A 25,249-nucleotide genomic window follows, 5' to 3' on the forward strand; every position below is an offset into this window, starting at 1 on the left:
TCTAGTCCAACTGAATCACCCTTCCAATGGTAAGTATTAAAAGTATTGAAACGGACTAGCACTCTAACATGGGTAATTCACATGGATACACTATTGATGTACCATATATTTTATTAAAGTCTTGCAAAATCTAGTAAAATAAAAAAACACACCTTTAAAACAATACTAAAATATACAAACTAAAAACATGTACAGTTGCAAGAAAAAGTATGTGAACCCTTTGGAATGATATGGATTTCTGCACAAATTGGTCATAAAATGTGATCTGATCTTCATCTAAGTCACAACAATAGACAATCACAGTCTGCTTAAACTGCTTAAACTAATAACACACAATAAACATTCACAGGGCAGGTGGAAAGTATGTGAACCCCTAGACTAATAACATCTTCAAGAGCTAATTGGAGTGAGGTTTCAGCCAACTGGAGTCCAATCAATGAGATGGGATTGAAGGTGTTGGTTACAGATGCCCTGCCCTATAAAAAACACACACCGGTTGTGGGTTTGCTTTTCACAAGAAGCATTGCCTGATGTGAATGATGCCTCGCACAAAAGAGCTCTCAAAAGACCTACGATTAAGAATTGTTGACTTGCATAAAGCTGGAAAGGGTTATAAAAGTATCTCCAAAAGCCTTGCTGTTCATCAGTCCACGGTAAGACAAATTGTCTATAAATGGAGAAAGTTCAGCACTGCTGCTACTCTCCCTAGGAGTGGCCGTCCTGTAAAGATGACTGCAAGAGCAGAGCGCAGACTGCTCAATGAGGAGAAGAATACTAGAGTGTCAGCTAAAGACTTACAAAAGTCTCTGGCATATGCTAACATCCCTGTTAGCGAATATACGATACGTAAAACACTAAACAAGAATGGATTTCATGGGAGGATACCACTGTTGTCCAAAAAACAAACAAAAAAACATTGCTGCACGTTTACAGTTTGTACAAGAGCACCTGGATGTTCCACAGCAGTACTGGCAAAATATTCTGTGGACAGATGAAACCAAAGTTGAGTTGTTTGGAAGAAACACACAACAGTATGTGTGGAAAAAAAGGAGGCACAGCACACAAACATCAAAACCTCATCCCAACTCGAAAGTATGGTGGTGGGGGAATCATGGTTTGGGGCCGCTTTGCTGCATCAGAGCCTGGACAGATTACTATTATCGAAGAAAGAATGAATTCCAAAGTTTATCAAGACATTTTGCAGGAGAACTTAAGGCCATCTGTCCACCAGCTGAAGCTCAACAGAAGATGGGTGTTGCAACAGGACAAAGACCCAAAGCATAGAAGTAAATCAACAACAGAATGGCTTAAAACAGAAGAAAATACGCCTTTTGCAGTGACCCAGTCAGAGTCCTGACCTCAACCCGATTGAGATGCTGTTGCATGACCTCAAGAAAGCGATCCACACCAGATATCCCAAGAATATTGCTCAACGGAAACAGTTCTGTAAAGAGGAATGGTCAAGACTTACTCCTGACCGTTGTGCACGTCTGATCTGCAACTACAGGAAACGTTTGGTTGAAGTTATTGCTGCCAAAGGAGGTTCAACCAGTTATTAAATCCAAGGGTTCACATACTTTTTCCACCTGCACTGTGAATGTTTACATGGTGTGTTCAATAAAAACATGGTAACATTTAATTATTTGTGTGTTATTAGTTTAAGCAGACTGTGATTGTCTATTGTTGTGACTTAGATGCAGATCAGATCACATTTTATGAAAAAATTTGTGCAGAAATACATATCATTCCAAAGGGTTCACATACTTTTTCTTGCAACTGTATATAGGTAAGAATACCCAGATGTATATTAAGATATACAGTCATGTTAAAAAATTAGGACACCCTTTGAAAGCATGTGGTTTTTTGTAACATTTTTAATAAAAGGTTATTTCATCTCCGTTTCAACAATACAGAGAGATTAAAGTAATCCGACTAAACAAAGAAAACTGAAGAAAAGTATTTTCAAGATCTTCTGTAAATGTCATTCTACAAAAATGCCTATTCTAACTGAGGAAAAAGATAGGACACCCTTGCCCCTAATAGCGAGTGTTACCTCCTTTGGCTGAAATAACTGCAGTGAGACGGTTCTTGTAGCCATCTACCAGTCTTCGACATCGGTCTGAGGAAATTTTACCCCACTCCTCAATGCAGAACTTTTTCAGCTGTGAGATGTTTGAGGGGTTTCTTGCACGTACAGCCCTTTTCAAGTCACCCCACAGCATCTCAATGGGATTCAAATCTGGACTTTGACTTGGCCATTCCAGGACTCTCCATTTCTTCTTTTTCAGCCAATCTTTGGTTGATTTACTAGTATGTTTTGGGTCATTGTCATGTTGCATTGTCCAGTTCCGCTTCAGCTTTAATTTTCTAACTGATGGTCTCACATGTTCTTCAAGCACCTTCTGATACACAGTAGAATTCATCGTGGATTCTATGATGGTGAGCTGACCAGGTCCTGCTGCAGCAAAGCAGCCCCAAACCATGACACTTCCACCTCCATGCTTCACAGTTGGTATGAGGTTCTTTTCTTGGAATGCTGTGTTTGGTTTACGCCAAACATGTCCTCTGCTGTTGTGTCCAAAAAATTCAATTTTGGACTCATCTGTCCAAAGAACATTATTCCAGAAGTCCTGGTCTTTGTCAACTTTATCTCTGGCAAATGTCAGTCTGGCCTCGATGTTTCTCTTGGAAAGCAAAGGTTTCCTCCTTGCACACCTCCCATGCAAGTTAAACTTGTACAGTCTCTTTCTGATTGTAGAGGCATGTACTTCTACATCAACAGTAGCCAGAGCCTGCTGTAGTTCTCGAGATGACACTTTAGGGTTTTTGGAGACCTCTTTTAGCATCTTGCGGTCTGCTCTTGGGGTGAACTTGCTGGGGCGACCAGTCCTGGGCATGTTGGCAGTTGTTTTGAAAGCCCTCCACTTGTAGACTATCTTCCGGACAGTGGAATGGCTGATTTCAAAATCTTTTGAGATCTTTTTAAATCCCTTCCCAGACTCATAGGCTGCTACAATCTTTTTTCTGAAGTCCTCTGACAGCTCTTTTGCTCTCACCATGGTGCTCACTCTCACTTCAACAGTCAGGAGCACACCAAACTAAATGTCTGAGGTTTAAATAGGGCAAGCCTCATTCAACATGCAGAGTAACGATCTACTAATTATGTGCACCTGGTGTGATATACCTGTGTGAGATCTGAGCCAATTTAAGAGGGAATACATGTGAGGGTGTCCTATCTTTTTCCTCAGTTAGAATAGGCATTTTTGTAGAATGACATTTACAGAAGATCTTGAAAAGACTTTTCTTCAGTTTTCTTTGTTTAGTTGGATTACTTTAATCTCTCTGTATTGTTGAAACGGAGATGAAATAACCTTTTATTAAAAATGTTACAAAAAACCACATGCTTTCAAAGGGTGTCCTAATTTTTTCACATGACTGTATATACATGTACATATATATATATATATAAAAAAAAAAATCCCGGCAATGATTTATTCATCCACATCGATTGATGCGAATGGAGAAATCTGGTTTGCCAGGGCATACGAGCTAAGTGGGTATGGATGTAGGGCGGAGCTCCTATGTCCTGGCAGACGCCTTTCCCCTCCATTTTTTTTTTTGGCAGAGATTTTTTCATCCACATTGATCGATGCGAATGAAGAAATCTGTGCCGTTCATTTTTTTCTTTCAGCCCAGAGGCTGAACGGAAAAAAAAATCTCATTACCTGTATGCTCAATATAAGGAGAATAGCAGAAACTCCTAATGCTGGCCATACATGTAATGATTGCGGAGACCCTCAAATGCCAGGGCAGTACAAACACCCCACAACTGACCCCATTTTGGAAAGAAGACACCCCAAGGTATTTGCTGAGGGGCATATTGAGTCCATGAAAGATTGAAATTTTTGTCCTAAGTTAGCGGAAAGTGAGACTTTGTGAGAAAAAACAAAAAAAAAAAAAAAAATCAATTTCCGCTAACTTATGCGGAAAAAAAAAAAAAATTCTATGAACTTGCCAGGCCCCTCATTAGATACCTTGGGGTGTCTTCTTTCCAAAGTGGGGTCACATGTGGGGTCACATGTGGGGTATTTATACTGCCCTGGCTTTTTAGGGGCCCTAAAGCGTGAGAAGAAGTCTGGGATCCAAATGTCTAAAAATGCCCTCCTAAAAGGAATTTGGGCACCTTTGCGCATCTAGGCTGCAAAAAAGTGTGACACATCTGGTATCGCCGTACTCAGAAGAAGTTGGGGAATGTGTTTTGGGGTGTCATTTTACATATACCCATGCTGGGTGAGAGAAATATCTTGGTCAAATGCCAACTTTGTATAAAAAAAATGGGAAAAGTTGTCTTTTGCCAACATATTTCTCTCACCCAGCATGGGTATATGTAAAATGGCACCCCAAAACACATTCCCCAACTTCTCCTGAGTACGGCGATACCAGATGTGTGACACTTTTTTGATGCCAAGGTGGGCAAAGGGGCATATATTCCAAAGTGCACCTTTCGGATTTTGCAGGCCATTTTTTACACATTTTGATTGCAAAGTACTTCTCACACATATGGGCCCCTAAATTGCCAGGGCAGTATAACTACCCCACAAGTGACCCCATTTTGGAAAGAAGACACCCCAAGGTGTTCTGTGAGGGGCATGGCGAGTTCCTAGAATTTTTTATTTTTTGTCGCAAGTTAGTGGAATATGAGACTTTGTAAGGAAAAAAGAGAAAGAAAAAAAAATATCATCATTTTCCGCTAACTTGTGACAAAAAATAAAAAATTCTAGGAACTCGCAGTGCCCCTCACGGAATACCTTGGGATGTCTTCTTTCCAAAATGGGGTCACTTGTGGCGTAGTTATACTGCCCTGGCAATTTAGGGGCCCATATGTGTGAGAAGTACTTTGCAATCAAAATCTGTAAAAAATGACCGGTGAAATCCGAAAGGTGCACTTTGGAATATGCGCCCCTTTGCCCACCTTGGCATCAAAAAAGTGTCACACATCTGGTATCGCCGTACTCAGGAGAAGTTGGGGAATGTGTTTTGGGGTGTCATTTTACATATACCCATGCTGGGTGAGAGAAATATCTTGGCAAACGACAACTTTTCCCATTTTTTTATACAAAGTTGGCATTTGACCAAGATATTTTTCTCACCCAGCATGGGTATATGTAAAATGACACCCCAAAACACATTCCCCAACTTCTCCTGAGTACGGCGATACCACATGTGTGACACTTTTTTGCTGCCAAGGTGGGCAAAGGGGCGCACATTCCAAAGTGCACCTTTCGGATTTCACCGGTCATTTCTTACACATTTTGATTGCAAAGTTCTTCTCACACATTTGGGCCCCTAAATTGCCAGGGCAGTATAACTACCCCACAAGTGACCCCATTTTGGAAAGAAGACACCCCAAGGTATTCTGTGAGGGGCATGGTGAGTTCCTAGAATTTTTTATTTTTTGTCGCAAGTTAGTGCAATATGAGACTTTGTAAGAAAAAATAAAAAATAAAAATCATCATCATTTTCCGCTAACTTGTGACAAAAATTAAAAAGTTCTATGAACTCACTATGCCCATCAGCGAATACCTTAGGGTGTCTACTTTCCGAAATGGGGTCATTTGTGGGGTAGTTATACTGTTTGGGCATTGTAGAACCTCAGGAAACATGACAGGTGCTCAGAAAATCAGAGCCGTTTCAAAAAGCGGAAATTCACATTTTTGTACCATAGTTTGTAAATGCTATAACTTTTACCCAAACCATTTTTTTTTTGCCCAAACATTTTTTTTTATCAAACACATGTAGAACTATAAATTTAGCGAAAAATTTATATATGGATGTAGTTTTTTTTGCAAAATTTCACAGCTGAAAGTGAAAAATGTCATTTTTTTGCAAAAAAAATAGTTACATTTTGATTAATAACAAAAAAAGTAAAAATGTCAGCAGCAATAAAATACCACCAAATGAAAGCTCCATTAGTGAGAAGAAAAGGAGGTAAAATTCATTTGGGTGGTAAGTTGCATGACCGAGCGATAAACGGTGAAAGGAGTGTAGTGCCGAAGTGTAAAAAGTGGCCTGGTCATGAAGGGGGTTTCACCTAGCGGGGCTGAAGTGGTTAAAATTACATTTTATTTTTTGGGGACGTTACAATGCTTAGAAGTTTGGAAGCAAATCTTGAAATTTTTCGGAAAATTTCCAAAACCAACTTTTTAAAAAGGACCAGTTCAGATCTGAAGTCACTTTGTGAGGCTTACATACCGTATTTTTCGCCCTATAAGACGCACCGGCCCATAAGACGCACCTGGGTTTTTGGGGAGGAAAATAAGAAAAAAATATTTTTAACCAAAAAGGTGTGCTGTGTGTTTGGAACTAATAGTGGTCTGTGGATGGCACTATTACTGGGGATCTGTGGATGACGGACACTGTTATGGGGGGGATCTGTGGATGACGGACACTGTTACGGGGGGGATCTGTGGATGACGGACACTGTTACGGGGGGGGATCTGTGGATGACGGACACTGTTACGGGGGGGGATCTGTGGATGACGGACACTGTTACGGGGGGGGGGATCTGTGGATGACGGACACTGTTACGGGGGGGGGGGATCTGTGGATGACGGACACTGTTACGGGGGGGGGGGGATCTGTGGATGACTGACACTGTTACGGGGGGGGGGGATCTGTGGATGACGGACACTGTTACGGGGGGGGGGATCTGTGGATGACGGACACTGTTACGGGGGGGGGGATCTGTGGATGACGGACACTGTTACGGGGGGGGGGATCTGTGGATGACGGACACTGTTACGGGGGTGATCTGTGGATGACGGACACTGTTACGGGGGTGATCTGTGGATGACGGACACTGTTACGGGGGGATCTGTGGATGACGGACACTGTTACGGGGGGATCTGTGGATGACGGACACTGTTACGGGGGGATCTGTGGATGACGGACACTGTTACGGGGGATCTGTGGATGACGGACACTGTTACAGGGGGGGGGATCTGTGGATGACGGACACTGTTACAGGGGGGGGGGGGGGGGGATCTGTGGCTGGCACTGTTACAGGGGGGGGGGGGGGGGATCTGTGGCTGGCACTGTTATGGGCTGGGGGGATCTGTGGGTGGCACTGTTATGGGCTGGGGGGATCTGTGGGTGGCACTGTTATACATGTGCCATCCACAGACCCCCCCAGCCCATAACAGTGACATCCACAGACCCCCCCCCCAGCCCATAACTGTGCCATCCACAGATCGCAAGCCCACCGCCCCCCCCCCCCCCCCTGGCGCTGCCGCCAGTATACAAATATAAGATGTTATATTGATTTATTGGTTATTAAACATGCCCCCTCAGTCCTATTACTACCTTATATCCTAATCGCATCTGTAGAATTCAGGCATCTGTAGAATTCAGGCAATGCTTAGTCAAAGGGGTTTCTACATGGAATAACGTAACACGCTGGGGATTTGACAACAGTTTAACAGGATAGGGGATAACTATCAGATTGGTAGGGGGCCTACCACTGGGACCCCCGCTGATCACACGTACAGGGGTCCCATATACTAGTTATACAGGTCCTTCTAAAAAAATTGGTTGCGGTTTTGAGTAATGAACCAGGCTGGGAGTTTTTAAAAGTCTCAGGAATCTTTTGCAGGTGTTTAAAGTTAATTAGTTGATTCAGATGATTAGGTTAATAGCTCGTTTAGAGAACCTTTTCATGATATGCTAATTTTTTTAGATAGGAATTTGGGGTTTTCATGAGCTGTATGCCAAAATCATCAATATGAAAACAATAAAAGGCTTGAACTACTTCAGTTGTGTGTAATGAATCTAAAATATATGAAAGTCTAATGTTTATCAGTACATTACAGAAAATAATGAACTTTATCACAATATGCTAATTTTTTTAGAAGGACCTGTATACTATAACTTCTAACAACCGGAATACCCCTTCAAAATCCAAAGCACATCTCTAGCTATGTGCCGATTCCATTGCGCAAATTTCAAGATTCTCCTGTATAAGCTGTAGACTGTCTACATGCAATATTGTTTCCCAAAAAAAAAAAAAACACAGCACGGCTGCCACAGGTGGATGTACCCTAAAACGTACAATCTGTGTACCTCCAAACGGCGATGACGTAAGACACGATGGCGCTGACAGACGTGTGCACCATAATAAAAGCGATATCTGTCACGTGGCAGCTCGCATAGCCTCACACCTACAACTACATATTAAAAACAGGGAAAAAAATATGGCGCAGTCTTCACCCGGCAACAGTGCCCCAAAGTGCAGAATGAAAAAGTTTTGTACACTAGGGCACCATAAGTTGGTGGCACGCCTGCCACACACAGAAGGGCCATGAATGAGGTGACCCAATGTTGAAAGTAGTGCACATAACTCGCTTAGAGTTGTAGTACTGGCAGTTGTCTAATATGATGGGCTTCTTACTAAATGCCAGGGTAACTGGGTGACATGAGCATGATGCCTGTCACAACTCCCCAGGTGCACAAAGGCCCTTGCCCCAAATACAGTGCATCCCACCCCTGCCAGGCCAGCGCCATGTACCCCCACACTGCAGCATGTCGGTGCCCACTCTGCCCTACCTGGGTGCGGCCTGACCCTGTTGACATACTCACAGACAGCGCGCTCATCCGGAGCAGAGACTACAGCACAGAACACACGCCATTATTTTTTGGGCGATTGTCTTAGGTAGGGGCTCATTTTTTGCGGGATGAGGTGACTTTTATTGATACCATTTTGGGGGGCATACACCTTTTTGATCGTTTGGTGTTGCACTTTTTGTTACGTAAGGTGACAAAAGGCTTTTTTTTTGTTTTACACAGTTTTTATTAAATTTTTTTTTATGGTGTTTATCGGACAGGGTGGACCATGTGATAAATTTATAGAGCCGGTCATTACGGACGCGGCGATACCAAATATGTTTTTTTTTTTCCTGTTGTTTATTATAAAATAAGGGAAAGGGGTCGTTTTTACTTTATTCATTTTATTACTTTATTAATTTTTATTAAAAACCCTTTTTTAACTTTATTTCTGATGTTCACTTTTGGGGGTCTGATCCCCTCTGCAATGCATTACAATGACGTACTATTACGTCAAATTGCGGGAACTCCGTGGTTCCCATGACGTAGTTAGTACGTCATAGGTCGGGAAGGGGTTAATAAATATGGTACATCAACAGTGTATCCATGTGAATTACCTATGTTAGAGTGCCAGTCCGTTTCAATACTTTTACAAATAGCCTGCCGAAATCCAGTAACAAAAGTGTGAAAGAATTTTTCTGATAATAGGATTATATCAATAAATTTTGGTTTATGCCAGGCAAACCTGAACACTAAGGAGCTTCTCATTTACTTCATGGGGCTAGTAGACCAATATAAATAATCGCATACACTGATGCTTAGGAAATACATCTGTAACAGAGGAAATCAGAAAGTCTATTACATACATAATATTCACAGCGACTGCACAGCCAGAGGTGATTAACATTGCGTCTCCTTCAATTTCATAGTTTCCTGAAATTATCCTTTCTACAGCCAAATACACCAAGACTCCAGTTACTACCCAGATGGACAAGACAGATAGGAGAGCTCCCAGGATTTCTGAAAACAGAAGAAAGCAATACAGTCAGAAGACTAAATTTATGAAATGTAATGGCTCATGTGCAGCTGGAGTGGAGGATGGGAATGGTAGTGGCTCCAGCTGTCAGTCAATCACAGCATCTGTGCTCACACTGTTGCTCCTCTAGGGTTGTGCAGTGAAACAAGGGAGCACCCTATCTTACATTGGGGCAGACCCCGATTCTGGGGTTCCTGCCTAATGGTAGCTGGGATGGCCATTAGGTCCAATAGCCAGTGTATGGTCTAGAAGTGAAGTAACCAGGCCAGGCAGTGGCGTAACTATAGGGGTCACGGGCCCCTAAGCTGGGGGAAGGGGGGGGGGGGGGTCTGGAGAGGTCCGACTGGGGGTTAGATATGGGTGTCTGGAGGTCTAATGGGAGTCTAGGTATGATATGGGGTTCTTATATGGGGGTCTGGAGGTCTAATGAGGGGGTCTTATATGAGGTCTAAAACTGGGGTCTGACATAGAAGTCTAAAGGGGGTTTGGTCTGAGATGGAAGGGGGGGGTGGATCTCATTAGTAGGTCATCAGTAGTTTAAAAAAAAAAAAAAAGGAAGGAGGACAACCCCTTTAACAGTAGGAGGTTAAAGAGGGGGGGGGGGGATTTCAATATTTGCCTTGGGCGGCAGAAAAGCTAGGTGCACCAGCGCTGAGTGGAGGAGGGGGTGGTCCGAAGCTGAACTCTTGCACCAGGGCCCATGAGCCTTTAGCTACACCCCTGAGGGTGTAATGCAAAATAGGAGTAGCAGTACATCCAATTATAGCAACACACAGGGCAATTCTCTCCCAGATAGCAGTGTATGGATTTAGGTAAGGATAGGAATAATGGCCCTCTTCTTCCATCTCTGTCTTGATAAAGTCTCTCAGTAGAATCTATGGCAGGCAACAGTGGCTATTGTGTCCACTGTGGGATACAGGGCTTTGACGGCACGTATGGCCAGAACGTGTCCAAGGGTGAAGGGTGTCTTAACAGTATCCCTCCACTGCAGTAAGATCTCAATGGCTGTAGTCGCAGATTCCAAGCTCTTCTTTTCTTTCTTCTTTTTGTAGATCTTACAGAGATCTGTTAGTCTCTGGAAATTGAGGTTGAAGAAGGAGCGCATGGACTTTGTTTCTGTGATGGCTAATCTCCAGCACTCCAGCTGTGGTAAAACTATGACTCCCAAGATGTAAACTTGCTTGGCTGTTCTCAGGACTGCATAGAAATGAATGGAGCGTGTTGGGAGTCATAGTTTCACCACAGCTGGAGTGGCAAAGGTTAGCCATCACTGGTCTAGACTCTCTAAAGATTAAGGGTGGGGTCAGTCCACATCTAACCTCTTAACAGTGCTGAGCGAGGGTGATTAACCCTGGGTTTGCCATCCATACACATTATACTGGGTGTAATAACATATATGTCCATGTATTGGTGAAAGGGACTGGTTAAAGCAGCTCAGTCGTTTGTGATCTGTCCTTGCTATCTAAACACAGGCCCAGAGTAACTTTCTATAAGGCCTCATGCACACCACAGAATCCTTTTTGTGGTTTGCAAATCGTGGATCCACAAAATACATATGCAGTCCGTGTGCCATCTATATTTTATTTGTAGACCCATTCCATGGTCCGCATTCTTTTTGTGGAACGGACATATGAAGATGGAAAGCACATGGATCATGGGTGAGCTTTCCACATCTGTATGTCTGCTTTGCAAAAAGATAGAACATGTCCTATACCTGTCCACAAAATGCAGACCCTAAGCCCATGGGCCAGCAAAAAATGCAGATTCAGCACGAACTGTATCCATAATTTGCGGGTCCGCAACTTGCGAACCAGATATGGTTGTGTGCATGGGGCTTTAGCAAGTCTTTAGCTAGTGAGGCGGGATGATGCTCAGCTGAACATTTCTCCCTTAGTGCTTCTGTGACAACCCCCGCCAAACAGAAGCTATGACGTGTCAAACATTAGCAAATCATAAAACAACCTATACAAAAAAAGGTTGAATATTTCTGCAAGTCTACCATCTAGCCCAGAGCTCAGCAGTCCCTGGCACCCCAGTTGTTCTGAAACTACAACTTCCAACATGCTGCATTCACTCTTATGGGAGGTCCAAGAATAGCTTATCAAGTTTGCAAGCTTGGAGTTGTAGTTTTGCTATAAAAGGGGTGCTGGAGGTTGCTGACCCAATTTACCTTCACAATCGTTATCCATAAGTATAAATAATGGTAAAGTGGCTGCTCACCTGCCCGATGCCAACCAAAATTCATTGTTTTTGTGGCTGGACGAGAGGACATCCAGAGGGCAAATAAACTGATCATCATGCTTGCAAAATCTGTCAGAAGGTGGGCAGCGTCTGTCATGATGGCCAAACTGTGTGCAATGTACCCACCTGTCAACAGAGCACAAGGTTACCAAATGGTAAGAATGTAATTTTTCCATCACTCAGATACCGGAAAAATAAATACTGTACAACTTAAATGTCTGGCGTTTTTTTTCACTAAAGGCCATTGAACATGAGGATTAATCGCTAAACTGGATAATGCCAAGTTATAACTTGGCAACATCCGTATCAATGGTGTGCAAATGAACATCTGCGGTACAACTATATAATTATGCATGTCTTATCTACTAGCTTAGCATCATGTGATAAATCTGGCTGTATACCGAGGCCTCCAGTTAAGGGCACTTTCACACTAGTGTTTTTCTTTTCCGGCATAGAGTTCCGTCACAGGGGCTCAATACCGGAAAATAACTGATCAGGCATATCCCCATACATTCTGAATGGAGAGCAATCCGTTCATATGTCTTCAGTTCAGTCATTTTGACTGATTAGGCAAAAGAGAAAACCGCAGCATGCTACAGTTTTAACTGCCTGAATGCCGGATCCGTCCTTCCGGTCTGCACATGCGAAAAAAAATTAAATGCCGGATTCGTTTTTCCGTATGACATTGGAAAGACGGATCCGGCATTTCAATTCATTTTTTTTACTGATCAGTCATTTTTAAGTTGACATACGCTTTGCCGGCTCCGGCAGGCAGTTCCTGCGACGGAACTGCTTGCTGGATCACTCTGCCGCAAGCGTGAAAGAAGCCTAAGGCAGGATTGTCGGCCAGCTCATCCGTAACAAGAGCTCGTAGAAATGCTTGTGAGCGATGATCTGGCTGTGTAAAGCTGCCGCCGATTGCTCGCGTATCGGGCAATCCAGATTTTTAAGCATGCTTAAAAAAAATTTTAAAAACATTGTTTGCTGGCGGCAGATCGTGTTGTGTAATCACAATCGGCTCCCGGCAAACCGCTAGACAGTATAGGGACGAGCGATGGAATAGTGATCACTCCTAGCAGCGCTCTCCTCCGCTGGCAGGCAGTCCTGGATGATCGGTTAATTACTGGCCTTAAGCGGTGTATTGATATGAGATACTGCTGAGTACATAGCTGTGGACAGTAAGCATCCACACCATCCTTTTTAAAAATGGTTTTCCAGAAATTCAATATTGATGGCCTACTGTATCCTCATTTCTCCAGTGCTAGACTCACTCCCATATGACCGCTTACATAGTCATTTACATCACTTCCTCCCAACTTTCTTCTTGATTATTATTACTTATCACCACAGCCGCTGATGAACCCCCCACTTTATCACTATCTGATCGGTGAGGGTACTGACGATTAGCAGTTTGAGAAGGCACCAGTGTTCCTGTGTGCGCGGCCGTCTTCTCTCAGCTAACCAAGCACAGTGTTGTATATTGTATAGCGGCTGTGCTTGGTATCGCATTAACTTCTATGGGGCTGAGCTGCTCCTAAGCCACATGACCAGTGAATGTGTTGTCACTCGCCTAGGAAAAGCAGAGAGAAGGCTGTGGCACTACTGTGAGCACCGCTGCCTTCTCAAACAGCTGATCGTCAGGGGCCTCAGGTGTCAGACCCCCACCGATCAGATTCTGATGACCTATCCAGAGGAAACATCATCAGTAAGAAAAAAAAATCTCAGAAATCATCAGTGACTACTAAAAATGGACATCTACTGCCAATTCATATCACACATCTCTTACCTATAACCTCTCCAATCATGAACAGCAGACAGACTACAGATGCCACATAAAGTTTCCTTCGAGCCCGCTCCTTTTCTGTGCTGTGCCAATCCTCCTGTGCTCTGCTGGAGTGGCAGTGCTTGTTCCCCTGGTGACCCAATTCTATGCCATTCAGATCAGACACATAGGTAAACATTTGATTATGTAAGTCGTTGACCGAGACTCCAGAGTATGACCTGGCAAATACAAGAAGTTGTTATAGAAATATAGAACTTCTATGCAGAAAATGCATACTACTGGTGTGAGCGTACAGTGAGCCACCCTGTAAAGAGAGGGCAGATAACAGTGCCCATCAGCCCAGAAGCTAGAGTGGCACTGTGCATGCTCCAGTCCATGCTGCTGCTGTGCCGTGAGGGAAAAACAGGAAGCATATTATGACATGGGCACTGGCATTCTGGATGGGGCATCCATTTTATGAAGGGTGCACAATACCAGTTGTCATGGACTGGAAAGTTTTTTTGGTTGTCTTCTTATTTTATTATTTTTCTTCTTATCGGTTGCTGTTTCTAATTTTGAGAAAAGGTTGCGGATAATGTCGTTTTTGGGACATAAGCATGATTAGTTCTGTGGTCACATTAGTGGGACCTATACAAGCACCAAAATGGATGAAGACAGAAAGTGAATATTAACCCATTAAAGGGGTTCTCCGATTTCATAAAGAAATGCTTTTCCTGCCCTGAATGCCCCAAACACTGCACATTTTTCCCTTTAGGGCATCCTGGCAGGAGAACTTCCTGCTGGGCTCTCTAACCAGACCTGGTATCCTTTGCTCTGTGACGTTTCACAGGACTTGCTCCACCCATGAAGAGGGTGACTGCCGAGAAGCAAGCCCTGAGAGCCAAGCATGCAGGGTTTGGTTAGAAAACACCTTGCCAGGGAAAGGACAGTTCTGACATGAAAAGCAGGCATATGGGCAACAATATACAGTGTTTGGGGTATTCTAGACAGAAACCAAAGAACCCCTCTAGGGGGCATTGGCCCAGGCTCATTCAGCATTATTCAGCAGTAAATGGCTCCATACGACTACTTTCACACTTGCGTTGTTCTCCTCCGGTATTGAGATACGGCAGAGGATCTCAATACTGGAAACAAAAAGTAGATCCGTTCAGGATGCATCAGGATTAGGCCTCATGCACACGACCGTTGTGTTCATCCGTGTCCGTTGTTCCGTTTTCCGTGATGACTTTCAATGGGTCCGTTGACAACTCGGAAAATGCACCGTTTGTCATCCGCGTCCGTGATCCGTGTTTCCTGTCCATCAAAAAAATAGGACCTGTCCTATTTTTCTGACGGACAACGGTCCGCAGATCCGTCTGCATAACAGCTTTTTCAGATCTGAGTTTTCAAATCGTGAAAACTCAGATCCGACAGTATATTGTAACAGAGGCGTGTACAAGAACTAAGAACTGTGTACATAACTGCCCACTGCTGGGTCTGCCCCCTGCTGCCTGGCAGCACCCGATCTCTTACAGGCGGCTGTGATCCGTACAATTAACCGGCACCTGAGGGGTTAATTGTGCATATCATAGCCCCCTGCAAGAGATCGGGTGCTGCCAGGCAGCAGGGGGCAGACCCCCCTCCCTCCCCAGTTTTAAATTCATTGGTGGCCAGTGCGGCCCTCCCTCCCCTGTATTAAAATTCATTGGTGGCCAATGCGGTCCCCGCTCCCTCCCCTGTATTACATTCATTGGTGGCCAGTGCGGCCTCCCCTCCCCCCCATCATTGGTGGCAGTGGAGAGTTCCGATCGGAGTCCTAGTTTAATCGCTGGGGCTCCGATCGGTTACCATGGCAGCCAGGACACTACTGCAGTCCTGGCTGCCATGGTTACTTAGCAATTTTAGAAGCATTATACTTACCTGCGCTGTCTGTGGCCGGCCGGTCGCTCTTCTTACTGGTAAGTGAAAGGTCTGTGCGGCGCATTGCTTATAGCACCGACCTGTCACTTACCAGTAGGAGGAGCGCCCGGCCGGCCACAGACAGCGCAGGTAAGTATAATGCTTCTAAAATTGCTAAGTAACCATGGCAGCCAGAACTGCAGTAGCGTCCTGGTTGCCATGGTTATCGGTCGGGGCCCCAGCGATTAAACTGGGACTCCGATCGGAACTCTCCGCTGCCACCAATGATGGGGGGGGATTTTAATTAGGGGGGGGGGGGGGAGAGGGGAGGCCGCACTGGCCACCAATGAATTTAATACAGGGGAGGGAAGGGGGCCCGCACTGGCCACCAATTAATTTAATACAGGGGAGGGAGGAGGCCCGCACTGGCCACCAATGAATTTAATACAGGGGAGGGAGGGAAGGAAGGGGGCCCGCACTGGCCACCAATTAATTTAATACAGGGGAGGGAGGCCCGCACTGGCCACCAATGAATTTAATACAGGGGAGGGAGGGAGGGAAGGGGGCCCGCACTGGCCACCAATGAATTTATTACAGGGGAGGGAGGGCCGCACTGGCCACCAATGAATTTAATACAGGGGAGGGAGGGGGGCCGCACTGGCCACCAATGAATTTAATACAGGGAAGGGAGGGAGGGAAGGGGGCCCGCACTGGCCACCAATGAATTTAATACAGGGGAGGGAGGGCCGCACTGGCCACCAATGAATTTAATACAGGGGAGGGAGGGGGGCCGCACTGGCCACCAATGAATTTAATACAGGGGGGTCTGAGGGGTTAATTGTGCAGATCACAGCCCCCTGTAAGAGATCGGGTGCTGCCAGGCAGCAGGGGGCAGTCATGTACACAGTTCTTAGTATATTCTAACTTGAAGCGTCCCCATCACCATGGGAACGCCTCTGTGTTAGAATATACTGTTAGATCTGAGTTTCACGATCTAACTTAAATCCGATGGTATATTCTAACATAGAGGCGTTCCCATGGTGATGGGGACACTTCAAGTTAAAATATACCATCGGATTGGAAAAAACTCTGATCCGATGGTATATTAATAGGGACTCCTGACTTTACATTGAAAGTCAATGGGGGACGGATCCGTTTGCAATTGCACCATATTGTGTCAACATCAAACGGATCCGTCCCCATTGACTTGCATTGTAAGTCAGGACGGATCCGTTTGGCTCCGCACGGCCAGGCGGACACCAAAACGACTTTTTTTTTTTTTTTTTTTTTTTACTTTCCTTCATATCTGCTGATCCTCCAAAAATCAAGGAAGACACACGGAAACTGATCACGGAACAACGGAACCCCGTTTTGCGGACCGTGAAAAAATACTGTCATGTGCATGAGGCCTAAGGGAAACATCTGCAGTCGATTCGCATAAAACTTTGTTAGAATACTGTACGGAGCGGGAGAAGGTATTGGCTCCGATGAGCCAAAGTTATTACATTGCGAAGTCTCATGAGACTTCGGGTAATGACTCCAGAAATTAATTTCTACAGTAAAAAAAACTTTTACCGAACTCTGTTTCGGTTACAAGTGGTAATGTTTTATGCAAATCGACTTTGGATGTTTCTTCCGAAGTAAATTCGCTCATCCCTAATCAGGTTGTCTTCCGTTCCATGACTGGACACAAAACCGCTGCAAGCTGCGGTTTTATGTCTGGTCATAAAAACTGGAAAAAAAATGGATCAGTCACTGAAAACAACGCAAGTTAATAGTGACGGATCCTTTGTTTTAGGAGCCTAAGAAACCAGATCTGTCACCAATTGACTTCCAATGTATTTAGTCGCGCATCCATTTTCTTTCCGCTTTGATTTCACACAACGGCATCCTAACGGAACGGATGCATCCTGATGTGCAAAATCAAAAGGCAGCTCTTGCACAAGCACCATGGCCCCTTTAAACAACTGATCGGTAGAGGGATAGACCATCAATACCATTAAACAGGGAAACCCGAACATAAATAGGAACAGATAAAAGAAACATAGGGAAGTACAACACTAACTGCTTACTAAATTAATGCACCACATCCAAATGCGACAAATGGCATGGACAATAAAGTTAGTAACCCAGACATTAAGTAGTTAAAATGAGAGGGTCAGCTACTAACCAAATGTAAAAGCCCATTGTTTAACCTGCCCTGAAACCAAATGTTAACCGGTCGCTATGGGCTCCGTGCCTCGGGAGGTTACAACCCCCACAACTTCAGCAGATTCTTCTGTCTCTACATCATTTAGGTCTTCAGTAGAGAAGACACACACACTAACATTACAGCTTCTAGTTTAACCTTTTTCTAAAATGGTCGACCTGTTGATAAATTACGGATTATAATTGCGGGTATGAAGAAGATGAAACATTAGGATGTATTCACACATTATATATATAAAAATCTTACAGAAGACTGCTCACATGTAAACATCCTGGGACGCTAGGTCAGATAATGTGTACTTAGGGTACGACCACACGGCGCGGTCGTGTGGTGGCTGCAATGCAGCCGTGCTGTGGTCGAGTACAACATGGTCATGCGAGTGGCAGCAGTTTCTATTTCTTTTTAGTGGCCTGCAGCACTCGCAATACTGTGGGGGAAAAGCAGAGAGAAGGCCAGCACATATATGAACCCAGCCAAAAGGAGTCGTATACCAGGAAACTCTTAAAGGGGTTGTCTCACTTCAGCAAATAGCATTTATCATGTAGAGATAGTTAATACAAGGCACTTACTTATGTATTGTGATTGTGCATAGTGTCTCCTTTGCTGGCTTCATTCATTTTTTCATCACATTATAGGCTGCGTGTTGCTATGGTTACAACCACCCTCCAATCCATCACATTATAGGAAAAGGTGCCGGCCTCTCTGGTGGCTGGGACTATGGGGGAACATATACGCACACGTGCAGGAATTCCTGTCCTGTCTGTATCTGCGCTGCAGAGGTGGTCATAACTAGGGAGGAGCGAAGAGAGCTTCAGATCCTAGATCCAAAGTCGCTTCACTCAAAACTTCAGTTTAAAGCTGTATGGAGATCTGTTTCTGTACAGCATTAAAATGTATGGCCTCTGACGAGGCGAAGTCAGTTATTCCCGAAATCTCACGAGACGTTGTAGAATAACTTCAGTATTTGATTTTTAAACTGAAAAAACATTTTAAAACTTGGCTTCGGTTCTGATTGGTACCAAGTTAAAATCAAATACCAAAATTATTCACCAAAACCTTGCGAGACTTGGGGAATAACTGGCTTCGCCTCGTCAGAGGATGTACATTTTAATGGATCTAGGATCAGAAGCTCGCTCATCGCTTGTCATAATAACTCCTGGATACAAGCAGTGTATAATACAATGGAAAAATGAATCCAGCCAGCAAAGGAAGCAATATGGACAATCACAATACATTAGTAAGTGCCTTGTATTAAATTTCTCTACAGGATGAATGCCATTTTCTGATGTGAGACAGCCCCCTTTCAGTTTCTAACCGTTTAGAAAAGCGGCGGCGATGACTTGGTCTGACCATATTCGGGAGGTTGAAGAAGAGGTTGCGCCCTGCTGAAGAAATTAGGGGGAGAGTGATCAAACTGGTGTAAAGTAGAACTGGTTTAGTTGCCCATAGCAACCAATCAGACTCCACCTTTCATTTTTCAAAGCTCCTTTGGAAAATGAGAGGTGGAATCTGATTGTGTAAAGTACAACTGGCTTAGTTGCCAATCTCCTCTTTAGTGCACACGGGGCTAGTATTAATAGAACTCGCCCCCTGGTGACTTATGGTAGATGATGGGAATATCTCATGCAGACCACAGCACATGCTACCTCACAGCACTGAGTAGGGGGAGGTTATGCCAGGTGTGAAAAATACCTGAGGCACAGGTGTGAAAAACTTCGAGAGGAAATGCTATCCTGCATTGACAATATTTAGAAATTAAATAAAATATTAAAAAGTCTGTAATACTTGGAATATCCAATCCCAAAATGTGAGACTACGACTCTCAACATTCAGTGACCAGAACAGTTAAGACTATATAGAAATTGGATTACAACTAGTTTTCCAAGGTGATGTTTCTGTGTCGGCAAGTCCCCGGTGCTGGGCACATTGTAGGGGCAGGCGGCGGGGAGTAGAAGGAAGTCCTCACCGTTTGTCTCCATTGAGTAGTTGCAGCTTCTCCTCTCCGTCCATGTTGTACTTGGGGTCGTGCGTATAACTGGCTTCACCAATGTCGGGATTTTGTCCTTTATGTACTCAGAGTCCGTGTGAATGAAGGGCCGGGTGCAAAGAGCCGGCTGCAAAACTCCCAAATCTCAAACAGCGCCTCCCGTGTGTAGCAGCCGGACCCCGTGTGAGGAGAGCCGTCCCCTCCATTCCCCCCGGTGCACACGGCCGGCCGGGGCCGTGGGTGGCAGAGTACCTGTGGTAACACGGAGCCTAGCTGTGTTCACATGGGACAGTTTTGTGGCGGCACCACTTCATCCGTTTGTTGTGCAGCCTGTCCATTTGCTATGAGGCTGGGTGGATACATTTAGGCTTCCTCCACACCAGCAAGTCCATTGCGGTTTTTACTGTGGCCCCACAGTAAAAAGAAAAAACCCATATTGCTTGTGTGTTTTCCGGGTGAAATCTGTGGAGAAGCATACATGAACACGCTGCAGATTCCACCTCAGGTCAATGTACACGTGGTTCTGGTGTGCAGTGTGTGAATGGGGTGCATAGCTCATTAACCCATTCATTCCTATGAGGTCATGCACCCATTTATTATAGAGCAGGCCCTATTCTTGTCTGTATTGCAGGTGAACATATTTCTATTAATGGGGCTAAGAAAAACGCAGAATGCACGCGGTTGCTAACTGTATTTCGGAGATGTGCTTTTTGCAGACTGAAACATGACAAGCCTTTACGTGAACCATTAGGCCTATTTCACACGAGCGTGATGGATTAGGTCTGTATGCGTTCAGTAAAAATCGCACCATTTTGCAAGCAAGTTCAGTCAGTTTTGTCTGCAATTGCGTTCAGATCAGTTTTTTTCCGCATGGGTGCAATGCGCTTTGATGCGTTTTTCACGCACATGATCAAAACTGAAGGTTTACAAACAAAATCTAGCAACCATCAGTGAAAAACGCGTTGCAGCTGCACTTGCTTGCGGATGCAATGTGTTTTTCACTGAAACCCCATTCACTTCTATGGGGCCAGGGCTGCATGAAAACAAAGAATATAGAACATGCTGCATTTTTCACACAACGCAAAACTGATGCGTGAACAAAAACGCTCATGTACACAGACCCATTGAAATGAATGGGTCAGGATTCAGTGCTGGTGCTATGCGTTCACGTCACGCATTGCACCCGCGCGGAAAATTCACTTGTGTGAAAGGGGAGTTAGGGCTCTTTCACACGAGCGGATCCCGTGCGTGAAAGAGAGCCAAGCCCCATTCCGGACAGCAGAGACACGGAGCAGTAACATGACTGATAACGCTCCGTGCCTCTCTGATCTTTTTACTACAATATCACAGTGAGATAAAGTTGTCACCGTAATATTGTAGTAAAAAGGTCAGAGAGGCACGGAGCGTTATCAATCATGTTACTGCTCTGTGTCTCTGCTGTCCGGAACCGGGCTTGGCTCTCTTTCACACAGCGGATTCCACGCACGGGACCTGCTCATGTAAAAGAGCCCTTAGACTTTGTTTACATGGAAAAATCTGCCTCTAAGGCCGAATGCACACAGCCGTGAGCGGTCCGTGGAACCGCGGCCTGGATTCCTGCTGAGAGCAGGAGCGCAAGGCGTCATTGGTTGCTATGACGCCGTGCGCTCCCTGCTGCCGCCACAGTACAGTAATACACTGGTATGATGTATACCAGTGTATTACTGTACTGTGGCGGCAGCAGGGAGCGCACGGCGTCATAGCAACCAATGACGCCGTGCGCTCCTGCTCTCAGCAGGAATCCAGGCCGCGGTTCCACGGACCGCTCATGGCCGTGAAAAACGGCCGTGTGCATTCGGCCTAATTCAACAGCAGAATAAGGTCTCATGCACACGACTGTTGTTTTGGTCCGCATCCGAGCTGCAGTTTTGGCGGCTCGGATGCGGATCCATTCACTTCAATGGGGCCACAAAAGATGCGGACAGCACTCCGTGTACTGTCCGCATCCGTTGCTCCGTTCCGTGGTCTGCAAAAAAAAATAACTTGTCCTATTCTTGTCCGTGCTTTGGGGACAAGAATAGGCAGTTATATTAAAGTCTGTCCGTGGCGTTCCGCAAAACACACAACGGTCGTATGCATGTAGCCTAAGTGTGTTTTCTACTGCGCAATCCACATTCAAAACGCCATCAACGGCTTCTCATTCACTTCTCATTCTATATATTTTTTCCAGCAGCTGATTTCAGAAACACTTGAGAATTGACATGTTACTTCTTTGAAGAAGATTTGATGGTGGTTTTCCATAGAAGTCAAAGGGAAAGAGGTTTTAAAAAAGCACTTATGAGTAGGAGGCATATTTGGAGTGTATTTGGCGGCTTTACCGCTACCAAAAAGACCTGCTACTGACCTACCACAGATTTTTCTGCTGCGGATTAAGGCTTTAAAGGGGTATTCCCATGTCAGACAATGGGGGCATATGGCTAGGATATGCCTCCACTGTCTGCTAGGTGCAGTTCCCTCTTCTGGGACACGCACCTACACTGAGAATGGAGCGGGGAAGGTGGTGGCCGGAGGACACCGGGTTTTCTGTAGTCCAGCCACCAACAAGCACTCTCCCCATAGGATTGAATGGGAGCGCACTGCGCTTCTGCGGCCACCGCCCCATTCATTTCTATGGGGCTGACGGAAATAGCCGAGCCAGCACTCAGTTATATTCGGCAGCCCCATAGAAATGAGTGGAGGGTGGCTGCGCATGCACAGTGCGCCCTCCACAATCTTCAGGGGTCTGTTCTCGATGTAGGGACCCGCACCTATCAGACAATGGTGCATATCCTAGCGATATATTATGCTGAATTATGGCTAATGAGTGTTTATAGGAATGCTTGTTAGCAATTATTTTGCTCTGCTGCCAGAAAACAATGATTCCGTATGGTGACAAGTGATGGAATTAGCGACCACTCCTCCCCATACTGAGGAGGAGATCACTGTATGTAATTGCAGTGGTCTCCTCCGCTAGTGAGCAGACGATTGCTGGGAAGGAAAACCTCCCTCCCGTCAATCGCCTGCTGTATCTGCTAGTGTAATACTAGCCTTAGGGCTCATGCACACTAGCGTAATGGCTTCCCATCCGTGCCTCTGCAATATGTTCTGTCTTTGGACGTACTTTGCTGATCGCGGACCCATTCAAGTCAATGGGTCCTCATTCGCAAGCGGACTGCACATGGCTGGTGCCCTTGCTTTGCGGACTGCTATTTGCGGTCTGCATGATGGGCACTGAGCCAATACGCTCGTGTGTATGACCCCCTAAGTCATGGTTTTGCACACAAGTTCAATCAGTTTTGTCTGCCATTGCGTTTGTTTTTTCCATGTGGATGTAATCAGTTTTTGATGTGTTTTTCACACACATAAAGAAAAACTGAAGAATAACAATCTACATCTCCTTCCAACTATCAGAGAAAAAGACATTACAGGGAGTGCAGAATTATTAGGCAAATGAGTATTTTGACCACATCATCCTCTTTATGCATGTTGTCTTACTCCAAGCTGTATAGGCTCGAAAGCCTACTACCAATTAAGCATATTAGGTGATGTGCATCTCTGTAATGAGAAGGGCTGTTGTCTAATGACATCAACACCCTATATCAGGTGTGCATAATTATTATCCTTTCCTTTGACAAAATGGGTCAAAAGAAGGACTTGACAGGCTCAGAAAAGTCAAAAATAGTGAGATATCTTGCAGAGGAATGCAGCACTCTTAAAACTGCAAAGCTTCGGAAGCGTGATCATCGAACAATCAAGCGTTTCATTCAAAATAGTCAACAGGGTCGCAAGAAGCATGTGGAAAAACCAAGGCGCAAAATAACTGCCCATGAACTGAGAAAAGTCAAGCGTGCAGCTGCCAAGATGCCACTTGCCACCAGTTTGGCCATATTTCAGAGCTGCAACATCACTGGAGTGCCCAAAAGCACAAGGTGTGCAATACTCAGAGACATGGCCAAGGTAAGAAAGGCTGAAAGACGACCACCACTGAACAAGACACGCAAGCTGAAACGTCAAGACTGGGCCAAGTAATATCTCAAGACTGATTTTTCTAAGGTTTTATGGACTGATGAAATGAGAGTGAGTCTTGATGGGCCAGATGGATGGGCTCGTGGCTGGATTGGTAAAGGGCAGAGAGCTCCAGTCCGACTCAGACGCCAGCAAGGTGGAGGTGGAGTACTGGTTTGGGCTGGTATCATCAAAGATGAGCTTGTGGGGCCTTTTCGGGTTGAGGATGGAGTCAAGCTCAACTCCCAGTCCTACTGCCAGTTTCTGGAAGACACCTTCTTCAAGCAGTGGTACAGGAAGAAGTCTGCATCCTTCAAGAAAAACATGATTTTCATGCAGGACAATGCTCCATCACACGCGTCCAAGTACTCCACAGCGTGGCTGGCAAGAAAGGGTAAAAAAGAAGAAAATCTAATGACATGGCCTCCTTGTTCACCTGATCTGAACCCCATTGAGAACCTGTGGTCCATCATCAAATGTGAGATTTACAAGGGAAAACAGTACACCTCTCTGAACAGTGTCTGGGAGGCTGTGGTTGCTGCTGCACGGAATGTTGATGGTGAATAGATCAAAACACTGACAGAATCCATGGATGGCAGGCTTTTGAGTGTCCTTGCAAAGAAAGGTGGCTATATTGGTCACTGATTTGTTTTTGTTTTGTTTTTGAATGTCAGAAATGTATTTTTGTGAATGTTGAGATGTTATATTGGTTTCACTGGTAAAAATAAATAATTGAAATGGGTATATATTTGTTTTTTGTTAAGTTGCCTAATAATTATGCACAGTAATAGTCACCTGCACACACAGATATCCCCCTAAAATAGCTAAAACTAAAAACAAACTAAAAACTACTTCCAAAAATATTCAGCTTTTATATTAATGAGTTTTTTTGGTTCATTGAGAACATGGTTGTTGTTCAATAATAAAATTAATCCTCAAAAATACAACTTGCCTAATAATTCTGCACTCCCTGTATATCCGGATGCCTTCCATTTTTAATCATGCAAATCCCATTCACTACTATGGAGCCAAGGCTGCGTGAAAACCACCCAATATTAAACATTCATAACATAGCCAAGATGGGTCCGTTGTGAACTCCATTGAAAGTCAATGGGGGACGGATCCGTTTTCGATTGTGGCAGAGAAAACACATCAGTCCCCATTGACTTGCATTGGGGGTTATGACGGATCCGTCTTGCTCCGCATCCCAGGACGGAAAGAAAACTACAACATGTTGCGTTTTGCTCTCCGGTATGGGAACGCAACTAAATGGAACGGAATGCATTTTGGAGCATTCTGCTTCGTTCAGTTCAGTTTTGTCCCCATTGACAATGAATATGGACAAAACTGAAGCGTTTTTTTTCCAGTATTGAGCCCCTATGACGGAACTCAATACCGGAAAACTAAAATGCTAGTGTGAAAGTAGCCTTATGGTAAGGACAAACGGTCCAGTCGCCGTGTGGCTGGCAGTAAATGGCAGGCCAGACCTATAGT

The 25,249-nt window shown here is 44.7% G+C and overlaps 1 protein-coding gene across 1 annotated transcript in view; it reads right to left on the reverse strand.

The window, feature by feature from the left end:
- The window catches only part of SLC30A2 (solute carrier family 30 member 2), a 41,608-nt gene extending 21,691 nt beyond the window's left edge, over nt 1-19,917 (reverse strand). Inside the window, exons 1-4 of the mRNA XM_044287146.1 lie at nt 19,712-19,917; nt 13,662-13,876; nt 11,855-12,001; nt 9,465-9,618 (exon numbers count right to left, since the gene is read on the reverse strand). Of these exons, the coding sequence (XP_044143081.1) occupies nt 9,465-9,618; nt 11,855-12,001; nt 13,662-13,876; nt 19,712-19,755 (560 nt within the window). The 5' untranslated portion in view covers nt 19,756-19,917. The remainder of the gene's footprint in view (nt 1-9,464; nt 9,619-11,854; nt 12,002-13,661; nt 13,877-19,711) is intronic.
- Nucleotides 19,918-25,249: the final 5,332 nt, after the last annotated feature.

Source organism: Bufo gargarizans, chromosome 3 (genome assembly GCF_014858855.1).
Source record: "Bufo gargarizans isolate SCDJY-AF-19 chromosome 3, ASM1485885v1, whole genome shotgun sequence".
NCBI classification, from domain to species: Eukaryota; Metazoa; Chordata; class Amphibia; order Anura; family Bufonidae; genus Bufo; species Bufo gargarizans.